The sequence below is a fragment of the Lepus europaeus genome, chromosome 14, assembly GCF_033115175.1.
Source record: "Lepus europaeus isolate LE1 chromosome 14, mLepTim1.pri, whole genome shotgun sequence".
NCBI lineage: Eukaryota > Metazoa > Chordata > Mammalia > Lagomorpha > Leporidae > Lepus > Lepus europaeus.
In genome coordinates, this window is record NC_084840.1 from 42585025 (window position 1) to 42600378 (window position 15354).

At 37.5% G+C, this 15354-nt stretch overlaps 1 protein-coding gene across 1 annotated transcript in view; it reads right to left on the bottom strand.

Annotated features, from left to right (window-relative positions):
- Positions 1 to 15354, bottom strand: part of CUBN (cubilin) — a 306947-nt gene that overhangs the window by 189346 nt on the left and 102247 nt on the right. Inside the window, exons 23-27 of the mRNA XM_062210514.1 lie at positions 7478 to 7670; positions 5261 to 5421; positions 4673 to 4854; positions 3768 to 3924; positions 260 to 447 (exon numbers count right to left, since the gene is read on the bottom strand). Of these exons, the coding sequence (XP_062066498.1) occupies positions 260 to 447; positions 3768 to 3924; positions 4673 to 4854; positions 5261 to 5421; positions 7478 to 7670 (881 nt within the window). The remainder of the gene's footprint in view (positions 1 to 259; positions 448 to 3767; positions 3925 to 4672; positions 4855 to 5260; positions 5422 to 7477; positions 7671 to 15354) is intronic.

Genomic DNA, 15354 nt, shown 5'->3' on the forward strand with positions numbered 1-15354 from the left:
TGAATCCAATCAAAAGTTATATTCCAAGCTAAAAACTTGGGTTTTTCCTTTATATAAATTATTCAGTAGACTAAATAATTTCAATATTAAGATGATGCAGGAGAAGAGACAGGAAAGCTATGAGTTCAAATACCACGGGTAGTTGGTTCATTACAGATGTGTAAGGCAGAACTAAGGATTCCAATCTAATCTACTTTGGCTTGTCCAACTTGAACTGAAAATGGAGTGAATCATTGAGCTTCAGAATACACATACATACCTCTAAATAATCCGTCGAGCAGTTTGTGTGATATTCCAATTCAAATGCTGGAAATGTGTAGTTCACAGTGTTGCCAGTTGTTGCTTGGATGGTCCAGCTGCAACGCTGGTTATCAGAATAAGGGTTTGGATAATCTATGCTCTCCAAGATGCCATAGGTTTGATTGACTATTTCTACATTCTCACATGCTGGAACAAATAATCACAATCATCAGAAATACCATCAAAATTGATCCAAAATGTATATGAAATTCTCCTTTAAGAAAAGATCTAGATTTTTAAAAAAATCATATTTATGTAAACATTTGGTGCAACATTTTTAGAGTAAAAGAGTCTCCATTTAGATCAAATGTGAAATAATACTTAAAGGAATATAATTAAAATAGCACAGGCATTTAAAATAGGCATAAATTTCTGTATCTGGGGGACAGCAGAATGGCTCAGCTGTAATCATATATCAGTCTGATTTGTTTAGAGGAGTGCATTAAACACTCTGTGATTCTGTTTTCCAACTTTAACATCTGGAAGGGACAGAAATTCTGACCTTTAAATTCAAAAGATTAAAAATACAAATTCCTATGTGAATGTTCAAAATGAACAACAACATAGTTTTGTTGGGCATTCATAACTCTGGGAAATTCACGACAAAGGCTCCGTTATTTCTCTAGTTAGTCATCAGGGAGTATCAAGTGAAAAAAGGGACTGTAAAGAATTTTAGAAATAAATGAAAATCTTGAATTTTGAAAAAGTCTTCAGTCTAATGGTGGTATTTTTGAGCTAATTTTTAACAAAACAACATAAAGTAGCCCTAGGTATGTCTAATCCTAGAAGTAAAGTGCCAAATTCAGCCAGTTTTAATGATGTGCACAAGGCATATGCATACCTTTCCACATTTTCTTTTTATATTGTATTTAGGATATGTAATAAGAGAAAATGGGAAAATAATACATTGAGAGCTGCCTCTGAAAAATATGGTTCACAGATGCATTCTACTATGACACTGCTTTTTGAAAGGTGTCAGGAACTCCATTTATAAACTTTGGTTTGGAAAAGTATTCATTTGTGATTCTTTCAAGTCTCCCTTTCCTGGGAGAGGGATAACAGTCAAACCATTTCTCTTTGAAAATATTTAGGTCATAATTTTGGCCATAAAGGATTTCCAACGCATAATTTTATTGGGGCTAGCATTGTGGTGCAGAAGGTTAAACTGCCACCTGCAACACCAGCATTTCATCTGAATGCTACTTGGAGTCTCAGCTGTTCCGCTTCATATCCAGCTCCCAAGTGATGTGCCTAGAAGGCAGCAGATGATGGCCTAGGTACTCGGGCCCCTTCCACCCTTGTAGGAAACCAGCTTGGAGCTCCAGGCTCCCTGTTTCACTTGGCCAAGCCCCAGCCATTGTGGCCACTGAGGGAGTTAACCAGTGGATGGACAGTCTCCCTCTCCCTGCCCATTCTCTCATCCTCTCTCACTCTGCCTTTCAAATAAATAAAACTTTAAAAACTATCTAGAATCCAGTGTTAGAAATAAGAGAATGTCAGTCATGTCAGTCTTCAGTTTCATATATAATCAAGTTTATTTATTTATTTATTTATTTATTTTGGGCCAGGAAGAGTTAAACAGTGAGAGAGAGACAGAGAGAGAGTTATAGACAGTGAGAGAGAGACAGAGAGAAAGGTCTTCCTTCCATTGGTTCACTCCCCCAATGGCCGCTACGGCCGGTGCTGCGCCGATCCGAAGCCAGGAGCCGGATGCTTCCTCCCGGTCTCCCATCCAGGTGCAGGGACCCAAGCACTTGGGCCATCCTCCACTGCCCTCCCGGGCTACAGCAGAGAGCTGGACTGGAAAAGGAGCAACCGGGACTAGTACTCGGAGCCCCAGCCAGGACTAGAATCTGGGGTGCTGGCGCCGCAGGCAGAGGATTAGCCAAGTGAGCCATGGCGCCAGCCTAATCAAGTTTAAATATTAGTAATCTTTCAATTAATCCAAGAGACACTGTGACTTTCATTACCATTTTCAGACAACTATGTCAAAATTATAGATAAATTTAGTGAGGTAAGGATTTATGCTTTCAAAAACACAAGTGGAATGTTTATTAATAAGCATAAACTCAAGGAAATCTTCTTGCCTTAAATGTTAATTTTGAAACTACAAAAAGTATTCAATTCTAGAGCTAAAAAGGAGCTTTAGAGACCATATAATTTAATAACATCTTTTTAGAAAAAGAAGTCATAGAAGCATAGAGAAGAAAAGTGGCCTTCTCAAATGTTAGTGGTCAGGACACACTCCAAACCCCTTATGTTTTGTTCAATTCTCCTTTAATTCCACCCTGTTGCCTTAGGGAAAGCAAATTTTAAACGGCGTCTATGCCACAACCAGAGTTTTCACAATAACGAACAGTACAAAAACCACAGATGATCCACAAGGACAACAGCGTTCCTTAACAAAATTAAAGTACTTTTCTTTTTTGAGATGCATTTATTTATTTGAAAGGCAGAGTTACAGGAAGAAAGAAGGAGAGAAGGAGAAGTCCTACATCTACTGGGTCACTCCTCAAATGGTCTATTTGGCTGGAGCTGGGTTGATCTGAAGCCAAGAGCCAGGAGCTTCTTCAAGTCTTCCAGGGGCCCAAGCACTTTGGTCACCTTTTGCTGCTTTCCTAGGCACATTAGCAGGAAGCTGGATGGGAAGTGGAGCAGCTGGGACTCGAACCAGTGCCCAAATGGGATGCTGGAGCTGCAGGCAGAGGCTTAATCTGCTATGCCACAGCGCCGGCCCCGAGGTATTTTTTAAGGTTGAGGATGAGAATTAGAGTAGAATAATATATGTTCAATTGAATAATGTCAAATTAGAAGACCATAATTTGTGATATACATAAAAAAGCGTTGGTTATTTAGCTGTTACACAGATCTTTAGCTGAACTGCATTATCTCAGAATATTAAATAATCCTCTGTTTCTATAGTTTTTCTCCAGATGCTTAGTTACATGAGATTAAAGTGTTCACATAAGAACGAAGATTGTGGTGCATTGGGTTAAGCTGCCTTTTGGGACACCGACATTCTATATCAGGGTGCCAATTCAAGTCCTAGCTACTCTGTGCTTCCAATTGAACTTTCTGCTAAAATATCTGGAAGGCAGTTGGTGATGGCCCAAGTACTTGGGTGCCTGCCACCCACATGGAAAACCTGGATGGAGTTCTAGGCTCCTGGCTTCAGCCTGTCCCAGTTTTGCCTGTTGCAGACATTTGGGGAGTGAACCAGAAAATGAAAGATCTCTCTCTCTCTCTCTCTCTCTCTCTCTCTCTCTCTCTCTCTTTTCCTCCCTCCATCCCTCCTTCCTTCCCTGCTTTTTCCCCTCTTCCTCCTCTGTCATTCTGCCTTTCCAATAAGTAAATGCAATTAAGATTAACTTCACTTGCTCCAGTCAATGGGTTATCCTTATTTAAGTTTGTCTCATGGAGAATATGAGGGCTCCCGATAGCGCTGAGCAGTTGGTATACACACTTACTCTGCCAGTATTTGGCCTCGAAGCCACCACCTTGCTGTCCTTCATCAGTCCTCAGTTTTAAAAGCATGCTATCTCCATTAGAACGGATGACAGGGGGTTTCTCATCCCCACAAAGCTGAGTAAGCAGATGAGACCTGGTACTTGGGCCATCATAAACCTTTAATAGAACATTTCAAATATCAGACAGGTGATGCTATAAATGTGATCTACACTACAAGAACACTACAGAATGGAAGTGGGGAAGAAAGATGCATGTGATACAACAAAAAGAATATACCTCAAATAAAATATCTTTTAAAATTATATTAAAGTGTCTATAAATTCAGGCCATGAACTCTGGCAGTTTATCCACGGATATGTAAGTGTGTGGACTCAGGCTGAAGTCTAAAGATTGAAAATGATAGTCTAATGTATATTTTTAAGGCTATAGCTAATATCCACTGTCCTCTTTGATTTTTTATACCATCATTTATAACATGAAACTTTAGTACATTTTTTATTTAGCTTTTTCAGTGCATGATGATGATTTTCTGGGACTGTAAAAATGTCCTTGTTAGACAACTCCCATTATCTCCTCTAATTCACCAAAGCAGTCTTCTAAGTTGTTAGTGTTCAATGTGTATTTAGAAATTGCAAGGTTGATAATTACAATACATTTTACAACCTCTTTAGAGTTGCACCATACTTAAATAGTTCCTATGAAAAATATTTTAAGTATTTAGTGTATCAAGTCACTTAGTGCATAATCTAGAAGACTCATTTTCACCAAATTAGTGAGTTTTTCTTTTCTTTAATTTTCTTTTTAAATGCTCCACTGTCATGAACTTCCTAAATAAAAACAAAAGGATTATTTGTGTTTGGTAAAATGGGAGTAGTAAATGTTGCAACTGAAACATTATACATACAGCCACATAATCCAGAGTGCAGTTTGGATGGTACTCCAAGTGGAAGTTTATGAATTCCAGTTTAAATGGGCTGCCATGACTGGCTTTCAACAACCAGTAACATTCAGAACTGTGGTAGTAGGGCATCGGGTAGTTAGGAGACATGAATACGCCTGTGGAAGTGGTGAGATTGCCTCCACAACCTATAGGAAAAAGAAATAGAATGATTCATACCCTCTCTTTCTGGTTACTTTGCATTTTTCTGTCTATATCAAACTGCTGCTACTGTGCTCTTCTTCTTTTGATCAAGTTGCAAAATAAAATGGTATCACAAAAGAGTAGCTCATCTGTCATCCCAATTCACATCAATCTACTTTCCTGTTTCTAATCAAGATAGCCATGTTGATGAAATACCAGAGAACTAGAATTTTTCCCCTTTATCCTTCAAAAACTGTAGCTACTGTTAATTCAAAAATACTGGAAATGTTAGTTTATTTCAAAGAGTGATGGCAAAAATAGACAAATGGCCACGGACCAAGCATGCCAATCCAAGAACTGAGAAATTTATCAGATGGCTTCCCTAACAAAAGGCAGATGTTTGCTATATACCTGTTGATGATCCGTCCCAGTGAGCTGAGAATCCAGACTTGGAATCTGTCATATCACTCTTAAATTTTAACCACAGTTTGTTACTATGAGAGATGATTGTTGGAGGTAGAGTTGAGTCACAGTATTTTCCCAAGAATGGTGAATTTTCATAGCCTCCATCTCTGTGATGGAATATAAAAAATACATACTAAATGAAAATTTATTATGTTATCAGCAACATCACTGTATAAGCACTTAACATAATTTGAATTTTAGGATGGCAAACAGATCAGTTTATCAGACCAGTCAACTTCTCTTAAAATTACTCTTTAAAAAAAACCCCGTAACTTCAACTTTTAAACTTCTTACTTTGTTAACAATATTTGGGACAATTTAATAAAGAGTAATTATCATTTATAGCTGGCATGGTATATAATACCTTCAGTCGCAAACTAAGAAAATGTGTTCAATCATCATTCTCTAAAATAAAGCCTCTGGCAATGTGTCTGACAACACAGAATCAAGAAACTATAATTATTAACAGTATAATTAAATGTTACCTAATTTTTTTTTTTTTTTTTTTTACAGGCAGAGTGGACAGTGAGAGAGAGAGAGAGACAGAGAGAAAGGTCTTCCTTTTGCCGTTGGTTCACCCTCCAATGGCCGCCGCGGTAGCGCGCTGCGGCCAGTGCACCGTGCTGATCCGATGGCAGGAGCCAGGTGCTTCTCCTGGTCTCCCATGGGGTGCAGGGCCCAAGGACTTGGGCCATCCTCCACTGCACTCCCTGGCCACAGCAGAGAGCTGGCCTGGAAGAGGGGCAACCGGGACAGGATCAGTGCCCCGACTGGGACTAGAACCTGGTGTGCCGGCGCCGCAAGGCGGAGGATTAGCCTAGTGAGCCGCGGCGCCGGCCTAATTGTTACCTAATTTTATAGAGAAAACTTAAGTGTTTCCCTTCAAATGTGCAAAGTTTAAAAATTCAATTTATGATGCCTGATGTATTTGATATATCAAAAATACCAAAACCCCAGAAATAATTCTTTTCCTAAGAACTTTTAGGGGTCTTGAATGTAGTTCATCAAAATTCCCCCCCCCAAAAAAAAATCAAGGAATTCAGTCAATGCTAATCACTAACCAATGATTAATTGCTGTAAATCCTAAAAAAATGTCATTTTTAGCATTTAACAATCACAGCTATGATTTTATTATTTTAGTAACTGAATTCAAATTATTAACTAAAATTTATTACAAAATATAAGAGTCTAGATTTTAAGTGCTAAATAAAAATCTGACACATATGCACATCAAAATGATTAATTTAATGTAAAGATTTAGGGAGCTATCAATGTATAAGCTAACTTATCCTAACTGCTGATCTAAGTCTTAAATACCTTTCAAAGTGCCACAAAATGATAGAATGCCTTATACTGAAATTCATAAGCATAGATTTATTATTTGAAAACAAAAAACTTGGCCGGCGCCGTGGCTTAACAGGCTAATCCTCCGCCTTGCGGCGCCGGCACACCAGGTTCTAGTCCCGGTCGGGGCGCCGGATTCTATCCCGGTTGCCCCTCTTCCAGGCCAGCTCTCTGCTGTGGCCCGGGAGTGCAGTGGAGGATGGCCCAAGTCCTTGGGCTCTGCACCCGCATGGGAGACCAGGAGAAGCACCTGGCTCCTGGCTTCGGATCAGTGTGATGTGCTGGCCGCAGTGGCCATTGGAGGGTGAACCAACGGCAAAAAGGAAGACCTTTCTCTCTGTCTCTCTCTCTATCTACTCTGCCTGTCAAAAAAAAAAAAAAAAAAGAAAACAAAAAACTTCATGAAACTTTAACATTGTTATCTTGCCATCATTGTTGTGATAGAATAGACAGACTAAAATTTAAATTGATTTTTACATAGATAAAGAAGATATTCAACAATTGGAAGCAGTTCATTTCAGAGTAGTTGCGCATCTAGTTTCATTTCCTAAATAAAATCATTTCTTAAAATAAAAATTGTCAATATTCCCTAGAAACATCACCTCAAGATAACCACAGAATCTTCTGCTATTTCACTGTTTCCTCTGAGTGCGACTTCAACTGACAAACTTAACCTCTAAAAGAAAGTACATAGCTGGGAGCTTTACAAAGAATTTCCAATTTACAAAGAATTTATGGAGATTAATTTTCGTGAATCTTTCCAAGATTATTAATTTAAATAAATAATGAAAAATATTTTTATGAAATAAAGGTGCTTACCTGATTTCCACAAAATCTCCTACACATACACCAAAAAAGCTTTCCTCCAAGGAGAAGTTTGTGAAGTGCAATGCGATCTGCTTGCCAGTTTCCACTGTGATCCTATAAATGCATTCTAAATTGTGGGGGTAATTATTGGGGAAGTTTGGAGAAGTGAGTGTCCCAGATTCGCTTGTATAGTCTTCCATGCATACTGTTAAGAGAAAGAAGCCACAGGAGGAAAATCAGAAAAGATTATACCACTAAAATTTGTTCAAAAATACATACTTCATTCACTTGTGCCAATGTACTTGGTATTCAACAGGCCCTTCCAAAATGTTCAAATGATTTCATTTTGAAACAGATTTTGAAATGTCAAAGACAAATATTAACAGCAAACCTTAATTATGTAGCAGAAATTGTTATATAAATCTTGAGAGGACAAGTTTTTGACTCTTGGAAGCATTACAATTTTTTTAATTCATAAATATTAAAAATTAACCTCAATTAGAGAAATCTTAGAAATAATTCACTTCTGTTCTTTTCATATTCTGACAAAGAAGGAAGCTCAGCCATAGGGTGAGGACTTTACTGGATTGGGGATCAGAGTGATCTTGTCTCAAAGCCCTTCTCAAATACTGGCAAACTATGCAAATTGGACCATTTACTCTACCAACCTGAGTCTCACTTCCCTCATCTTAACAATGGAAAGTTTACCATCTTTGAGTATAGGTGTAAAAGTGAGCAATATTACAAGCAAAGAGCTTGACTCATGATAGGTATCCAATTAATGGTTAAATCACATTATCTTTCAAAATAGAACTGGGATAAGAAAAGCATAGTTTATGAGGAATAAATTCATTCATATAAGATATTTAGCAGAGTGGTTGGACAATATTGATGTCCTAAATAAATGTAAATTGTTCTAATTTATTAGTTTTAACTTTACTTATTCAGTCCCTCAAACTGTATACTTACTAACCAACCCACTCAGTTTTATATGCTCTCCGAATCTGAGATACTTTATAAAGAATGAATTTTTAATGTGTCTTCAATTATATCCAATAATAACCCAACTCTAGGGCCCAGGAGTATACAGCGCTCTCTGACTCCAAGGTTTTGGAGGAGAATAAAATATTATATTTTATTTTAAGAGAAACAAAACAGGGGTGCTTAAATATGCTATTTCTGCAATTGCTGCTATTTGAACATCTCAGAAAAACAAAAAAAAGAGGAGCCACACATAAACTATTAGAGGTTCTACTGCCCTATGTGTAGCTCTCAAAGCAGTAGGCATTCATCAAATATTTTGTTTTACCCTTTTTGAACATCAGAGTCAGACTTTATTTTATTAAAGGAATTCATAGTGATAGGTAACTCTAAAGGTGATACTTAACTCCAAAAGTATGCATAAGTAGTCTCTCCCATAGTCTGCTAGGACATTTCCACAAGGGAGAAGGAAAGCAGGAAGGGAGGGAAGAGACAGTGGTGAAGATGGGAGAGATGAGTAGAGATGGGGGAATGGTGTAGGTGTGGTATTTTAAATATTGAAAAGCCAGTCATGAGTATTACTAAGATAAAAGTTCATTGGTCATTAAATGAAAGCTATGAGTCAGTCTTTCTGAGTTAACAGAACTGGGAGACTCATTGTATTACAGATAGCTTTAGCCAGCTAATCGGACATTTAAGGCAAATTATTTGACCATGTCTTATATTCTTAAAGAGATAATGCTCCTTGCTTACTACATGTATAATACACGTACAATTATATTCATATCTCTAATGTAACTCTCAATTAGTCTGAGGAGAAAAATATCTATAATCAGTCTCCCAAGTAGATAATCTGATTTATTGACATTTTCGTCAACAATGATGAATGATTCCTTGTACCACATCAATTTGCAAGTGATGATTCTGGCACAGTTGGTGGGAGTTTGATACTCTCCACTGAATTTGCTCTGCACATCAATTTCTTTCTGTTGCTAACACAAAGGAAAACTATAGTCTCTGATGTGTTCAAATGATCTGAACTGTGCCTTGTGTCTGAAATGTTCAGGCAAGCAGTATCTCCTCCTCCAATATACTCTTTAACAAATAAGCCTGTCATTTAAGGCAAAATTCAAAGATCACTTTTTTCTGTGAAAGCTTTCCCAGCCAGGCAGAAATAATTTCTCTATGTACAAAAAATCTTACGCAAATAGCAATTTGAACACTAAACATATCTTTTAAATTGCTTTCACGAAAGTATGTTTCTCCACCTTGGACTTGGGATGTGAATAAGGCCTTATTCATCATTAACCTATCACTTCACACAGTACCTTATTGGGATCAGATCTCAGTAAATAGTTGTTAAAATTACAATATATAATATGTTGAAAACTGAGGAGGATTGGATATGTATTTAATTTCCTCCCACTGCCTCTACCCCACTCAGTTCTCCTTTCAGTTTATCCCTCTGTCTCTATCCTAAAACCCCTTCTATTTGCCTCACTGTATTTTCATTCTGTCTCTTTCTCTCTCTCCTTTCAATTTTCTCTCCTGCATTGGTTGAAGTAGCTTAATATTTTCTGATGTTTATTAAATATAAATCATAGGAGCCTCTGCTCCAGTCATAACAAGTAACTATTAATAAACTAGCTTCTCTCATTGACAACTATAGAACCAGACAAAACATAGGACAATAGGCCATTGATGATTGTTATCCTTGACAGAAAGGAAATTCATGAGGTGGGACTCTTCATTTCCTTGGTTCTCTTTCTGGGTGGAATTTCTTGACCACAGCAGAGAGCTGAAGGCTGAGTTCAGAATGACAGTCATAACAGTCAGACTGAACCGAGGAGATGAGGATTCAGGGCTGTCAAAGCCGGCGTAAGAAAATGTTCCAGAAAGAAAGAGCAATACAGGCAGGAGAGCCAGGTATCTTTGTGGGGCTCCCCATAGGTTGGCTGAGCCTTGGCTGGCCTTTAATAAGCATGCCAGAGATTAGCTGGACTAAACTGAAAACAGAAACAAGACAGTAGAGGTCAGAACTTAGTTTTGAGAGAACTTAGAGATCTCTCTTGGCCAGAATGAGGATACCTCATTAACACCCCAGGTATCCAATTAAGATACCAGAAAGGCCATGACTTGTAAGTGAAGATTGTATCCAAAACAGGCTTTCTGCAGCGGTTCCCTAACAAATAAATATGTCTAAGTCTGAACAAGACTTGTGGAAATGATTAAACTTTGGGACCTAATGAGACAGAGTGGGTTGGGAAACACCTAGGGATTTTCACAAATGTCCTAACAAGTTAAAAAAAAAAAAATGCTACCCAAATGCAAGGTAATGGGCCAGATATTAAACTGTCATTAAGCTTAAGGGAAAGATAAGAGAATCCAGAGTAATACAAAACATAATTTACCATTTCTAGTAAAAAAAAACTAAAAAATTACTACTAGTGTTTTAAAAATGGGGAACTGTGGATCAAGTCAAAGGAAAAAATACGGTCTAGAAAAACATGGTCACAAGAAGAAATGTGATCTTGTGATTCAAAGATGGCTCAGATGTTTGCTTTAGCAAACAAATAAATTAAAGTAGCTATTAGAAATATATTTAAAGACTTAAAGAAAAGTGTCTTCTCAATGGGTAATCAGACATGGATTTTTGGCAGAAAAAAGGGAAATTATTTAAAAGAGCCATGTGAGAATTATGTAACTTAAAAGTACACCACTTAAAAGTTTATGAGGTAGGCATTTGGCAGTTTCAGATGTCGCTTGGGACATCTGCATTCCATATTAAGGTACCTGGGTTCAAGCCCTGGCTCCACTTATGATTCCAACTTCCTCCTAATGCACACACTGAGAAGCTGCAGTTGTTGACCCAAGTCCTTGGATCCCTACCACCCACATGTGAAACCTGGATAGAATTTTAGTCTCCTGGCTTCAACTGAGTCCAGCCTTCATTGTTACAAGCATCTGGGCATTTGGGTATTGAACTGGAGGATGAGAGATCTCTGTTTGTCTGCCTTTCAAGTAAATAGATAAATAGCTTGAAAATTCATGATAGGGTTAATAGTAAATAAGGTGAGTAACATTGAGAACATCAATTGAAATTATTTAATCTGAAAAACAAAGAATATTTTGCATAGGCATGAACAGATACTCAGAAGCCAGGGGAAAACAGAAAATATGTAAATACACATATAATTAGAGGTCAAGAAGAAGAAGAAAATGAAAATCAGTCCAAAAGATGGAGGGCTATTGTGGTTAAAATTTCCTCAGATGTGATGAAAAACATCTTAGGTACAAGAAGTATAGATAATTTTAAACAGGATAAATTAAAGAAAACAACACTTGAACACATCAGAGTAAAGCTATTAGAAAACAAAAACACTGAAAATGAATTAAAGGAGCCAAAGTAAAAGGACATATCACATATGGGGAAATCAAAACATGAATGGTAATTGGCTTCTAATAAACAATGGAGGCAAAAAGAAAATGGAATACATTTTTAAAGAGTTAATAGGAGAAAAAAAAAACAGATTGAAATCTCCAGGCAAAGTATTTTTTTTTAATTTTTTTTTTTGACAGGCAGAGTGGACAGTGAGAGAGAGACAGAGAGAAAGGTCTTCCACTTGCCGTTGGTTCACCCTCCAATGGCCGCCGCAGTAGGTGCGCTGCGGCCGGCGCACCACGCTGATCCGATGGCAGGAGCCAGGTGCTTCTCCTGGTCTCCCATGGGGTGCAGGGCCCAAGGACTTGGGCCATCCTCCACTGCACTCCCTGGCCACAGCAGAGAGCTGGCCTGGAAGAGGGGCAACCGGGACAGGATCGGTGCCCCGACCGGGACTAGAACCCGGTATGCCGGCGCCACAAGGCGGAGGATTAGCCTAGTGAGCCGCGGCGCCGGCCCAAAGTATTTTTTTTTTTAAATGAGAAGACAACATTTTTAGTTGAACTGAAGCTGAGAGAATATACTACTAGTAGAATACCTATCCTATATGAAATACAGCATTCTTAATGACAAGGGGAACTGATATAAAATGGAAATTTGCATCGACAAGAAGGAACGAAGAACACTGAAAATGATAAATAATTGGGTAAAGGTAAAGGTTAAGTTTTCTTCTCATTTTTTCTTTAAATGACAACTAATGGTTTAAAGCAAAAATAAAAGCAAGGCAGAATTTATAATATAGAGAAAAGTAAAAAGACATAACTAAAACAGCACAAAGAAGTGGATAGGTAGAAGAATTATATAATTATGAGGTTATTCATTTGTGAAAGATGAAATATTTAGTATGAAGTAGAAGGTCTGAAATGTAAAGCAGTGGTATTTGACTCTAAGTATTGACTCTAAGTAGATTAGCTGATCAGTTAAGGATAAAAATTGTTCATCTTAGAGCAATAAACAAAATAGAGGTATTATTAAAAATTCAGAAATCTACCAACAACAGATGCTGGAGAGGATGTGGGGAAAAAGGGACACTAACCCACTGTTGGTGGGAATGCAAACTGGTTAAGCCACTATGGAAGTCTGTCTGGAGACTCCTCAGAAACCTGAACATAACCCTACCATACAACCCAGCCATCCCACTCCTTGGAATTTACCCAAAGGAAATTAATTTGGCTAATAAAAAAGCCATCTGCACATTAATGTTTATTGCAGCTCAATTCACAATAGCTAAGACCTGGAACCAACCCAAATGCCCATCAACAGTAAACTGGATAAAGAAATTATGGGACATGTACTCCATAGAATACTATACAGCAGTAAGAAACAATGAAACCCAGTCATTTGCAACAAGATGGAGGAATCTGGAAAACATCATGCTGAGTGAATTAAGCCAGTCCCAAAGAGACAAATATCATATGTTCTCCCTGATCGGCGACAACTGAGCACCAAAGGGGAAACCTGTTGAAGTGAAATGGACACTATAAGAAACAATGAACTGATCAGCTCTTGTCCTGACTCTAGATGTACAATGTAATACTTTATCCTTTTTAGTATCTGTTGTTGTTTTTGTTGTTGTTGTTCTAGTACTAGTGGTTGAACTCTGTAATTAACACACAATTACTCTTAGGTGTTTAAATTTTAACTGAAAGGTAATCCCTGTTAAATTTAAGAGTGGAAAAAGAGAGGGAGGAGATGTACAATTTGGGACATGCAGAATCAGACTTGCTGCAAATGGTGGAGTTAGAAATGTGCCAGGGGATTCCAACACAATCCCATCAAGGTGGCATGTACCAATGCCATCTCACTAGTCCAAGTGATCGATTTCAGTTCACATTCGATGGCTCGGATAGGTCTAAGAGTCAAAGGGATCACACAAACAAGACAAGTGTCTGCTAATACTAACTGATAGAATCAAAAAGGGAGAGAAAGATCCAACATGGGAAGTGGGATACACAGCAGACTCATAGAATGGCAGATGTCCTAAACAACACTCTGGCCTCAGAATCAGCCCTTAAGGCATTCGGATCTGGCTGAAGAGCCCATGAGAGTATTGTAGGCATGGAAAGCCAAGAAACCATGGAAAAGAAAAAAAGAAGAAGACCTAAATGAAAGATCTCTGGGAGTGAGATCCCAGTGGAAAGAACAGGGCCATCAAAGAAGGAGGTACCTTTCTCTGAAGGGAGGAGAGAACTTCCACTTTGACTATGACCCTATCGGAATAAGATCAAAGTCAGCGAACTCTAAAGGCTTCCATAGCCCTGGCAACTCATGACTAGAGCCTAGGGAGATTACTGACGCCATGAACAGGAGTGTCAAATTGTTAAGTCAGCAACAGGAGTCACTGTGTACTTACATCCCATGTGGGATCTGTCCTTAATGTGTTATCTAATGTGCAGTGATGCTCTAACTAGTACTGAAACAGTATTTTTACACTTTGTGTTTCTGCGTGGGTACAAACTGATGAGATCTTTACTAATTATATACTGAATCGATCTTCTGTATATAAAGATAATTGGAAATGAAAAAAGGAAAAACCTGGTGTTAAATTGGAAATGGCATAGAAAATTAATTAATTTTTTTTAAAAAATATATTATGTAAGATTTCTGTCTTTAATGTACTGTACACTCTTATTTAATGCTATAACTAGTACTCCAACAGTATTTTTTTTCACTTTGTGTTACTATATGGGGGCAAACTGTTGAAATCGTTACCTAATATATACTAAACTGATCTTCTGTATATAAAGAGAATTGAAAATGAATCATGATGTGATTGGAAGGGGAGAGGGAGCGGGAAAGGGGAGGGTTGTGGGTGGGAGGGAAATTTTGGAAGGGGGAAGCCATTGTAACCCATAAGCTGTACTTTGGAAATTTATATTCATTAAATAAAAGTTTAATTAAAAAAAAAGAAAAAAAAATCCAGTAAATGAAATAGAATGGAATACTAGAAATATTCTGTAAACCAAAAAAAAAAAAGGGGGGGGGGGAGGAGACAGAAAAATAGCAATAAAAGAGGCAAAAAAAAATATTGTGCCATGCTGAATCTAATCATATCAATAATTAATTATATTCACAGAAAATTATCTGAACTTTTCAATTAAAAAGTAATTAGGCTGTAAGAAAAGGCAATAAACAACAGATAGTGTTCATAGTATAAGCACTTTAGAGATAATGACATGAATAGATTGAAAGCAAAGAGTAGAAAAAGATATGCCTCACAAAGAGTAAACATAAGAAAGCAAAAAAAATGGATATAATATTAAACAAGTGTTATTTCAAGAAACTTAAGTAGATTTAAAGGGAGTTATTTCAAATCATACAGGTGAAAAATCAATAAAGCACAATAATTCTACATATATAAGTACCAAACAACAATCCCAAAATACATGAGGAAAGTGAAAAGGCAAAAAGTTAAAGGACATAATAAATCCATGATTATAGATATAATTTTTAATATCCTCCCCTC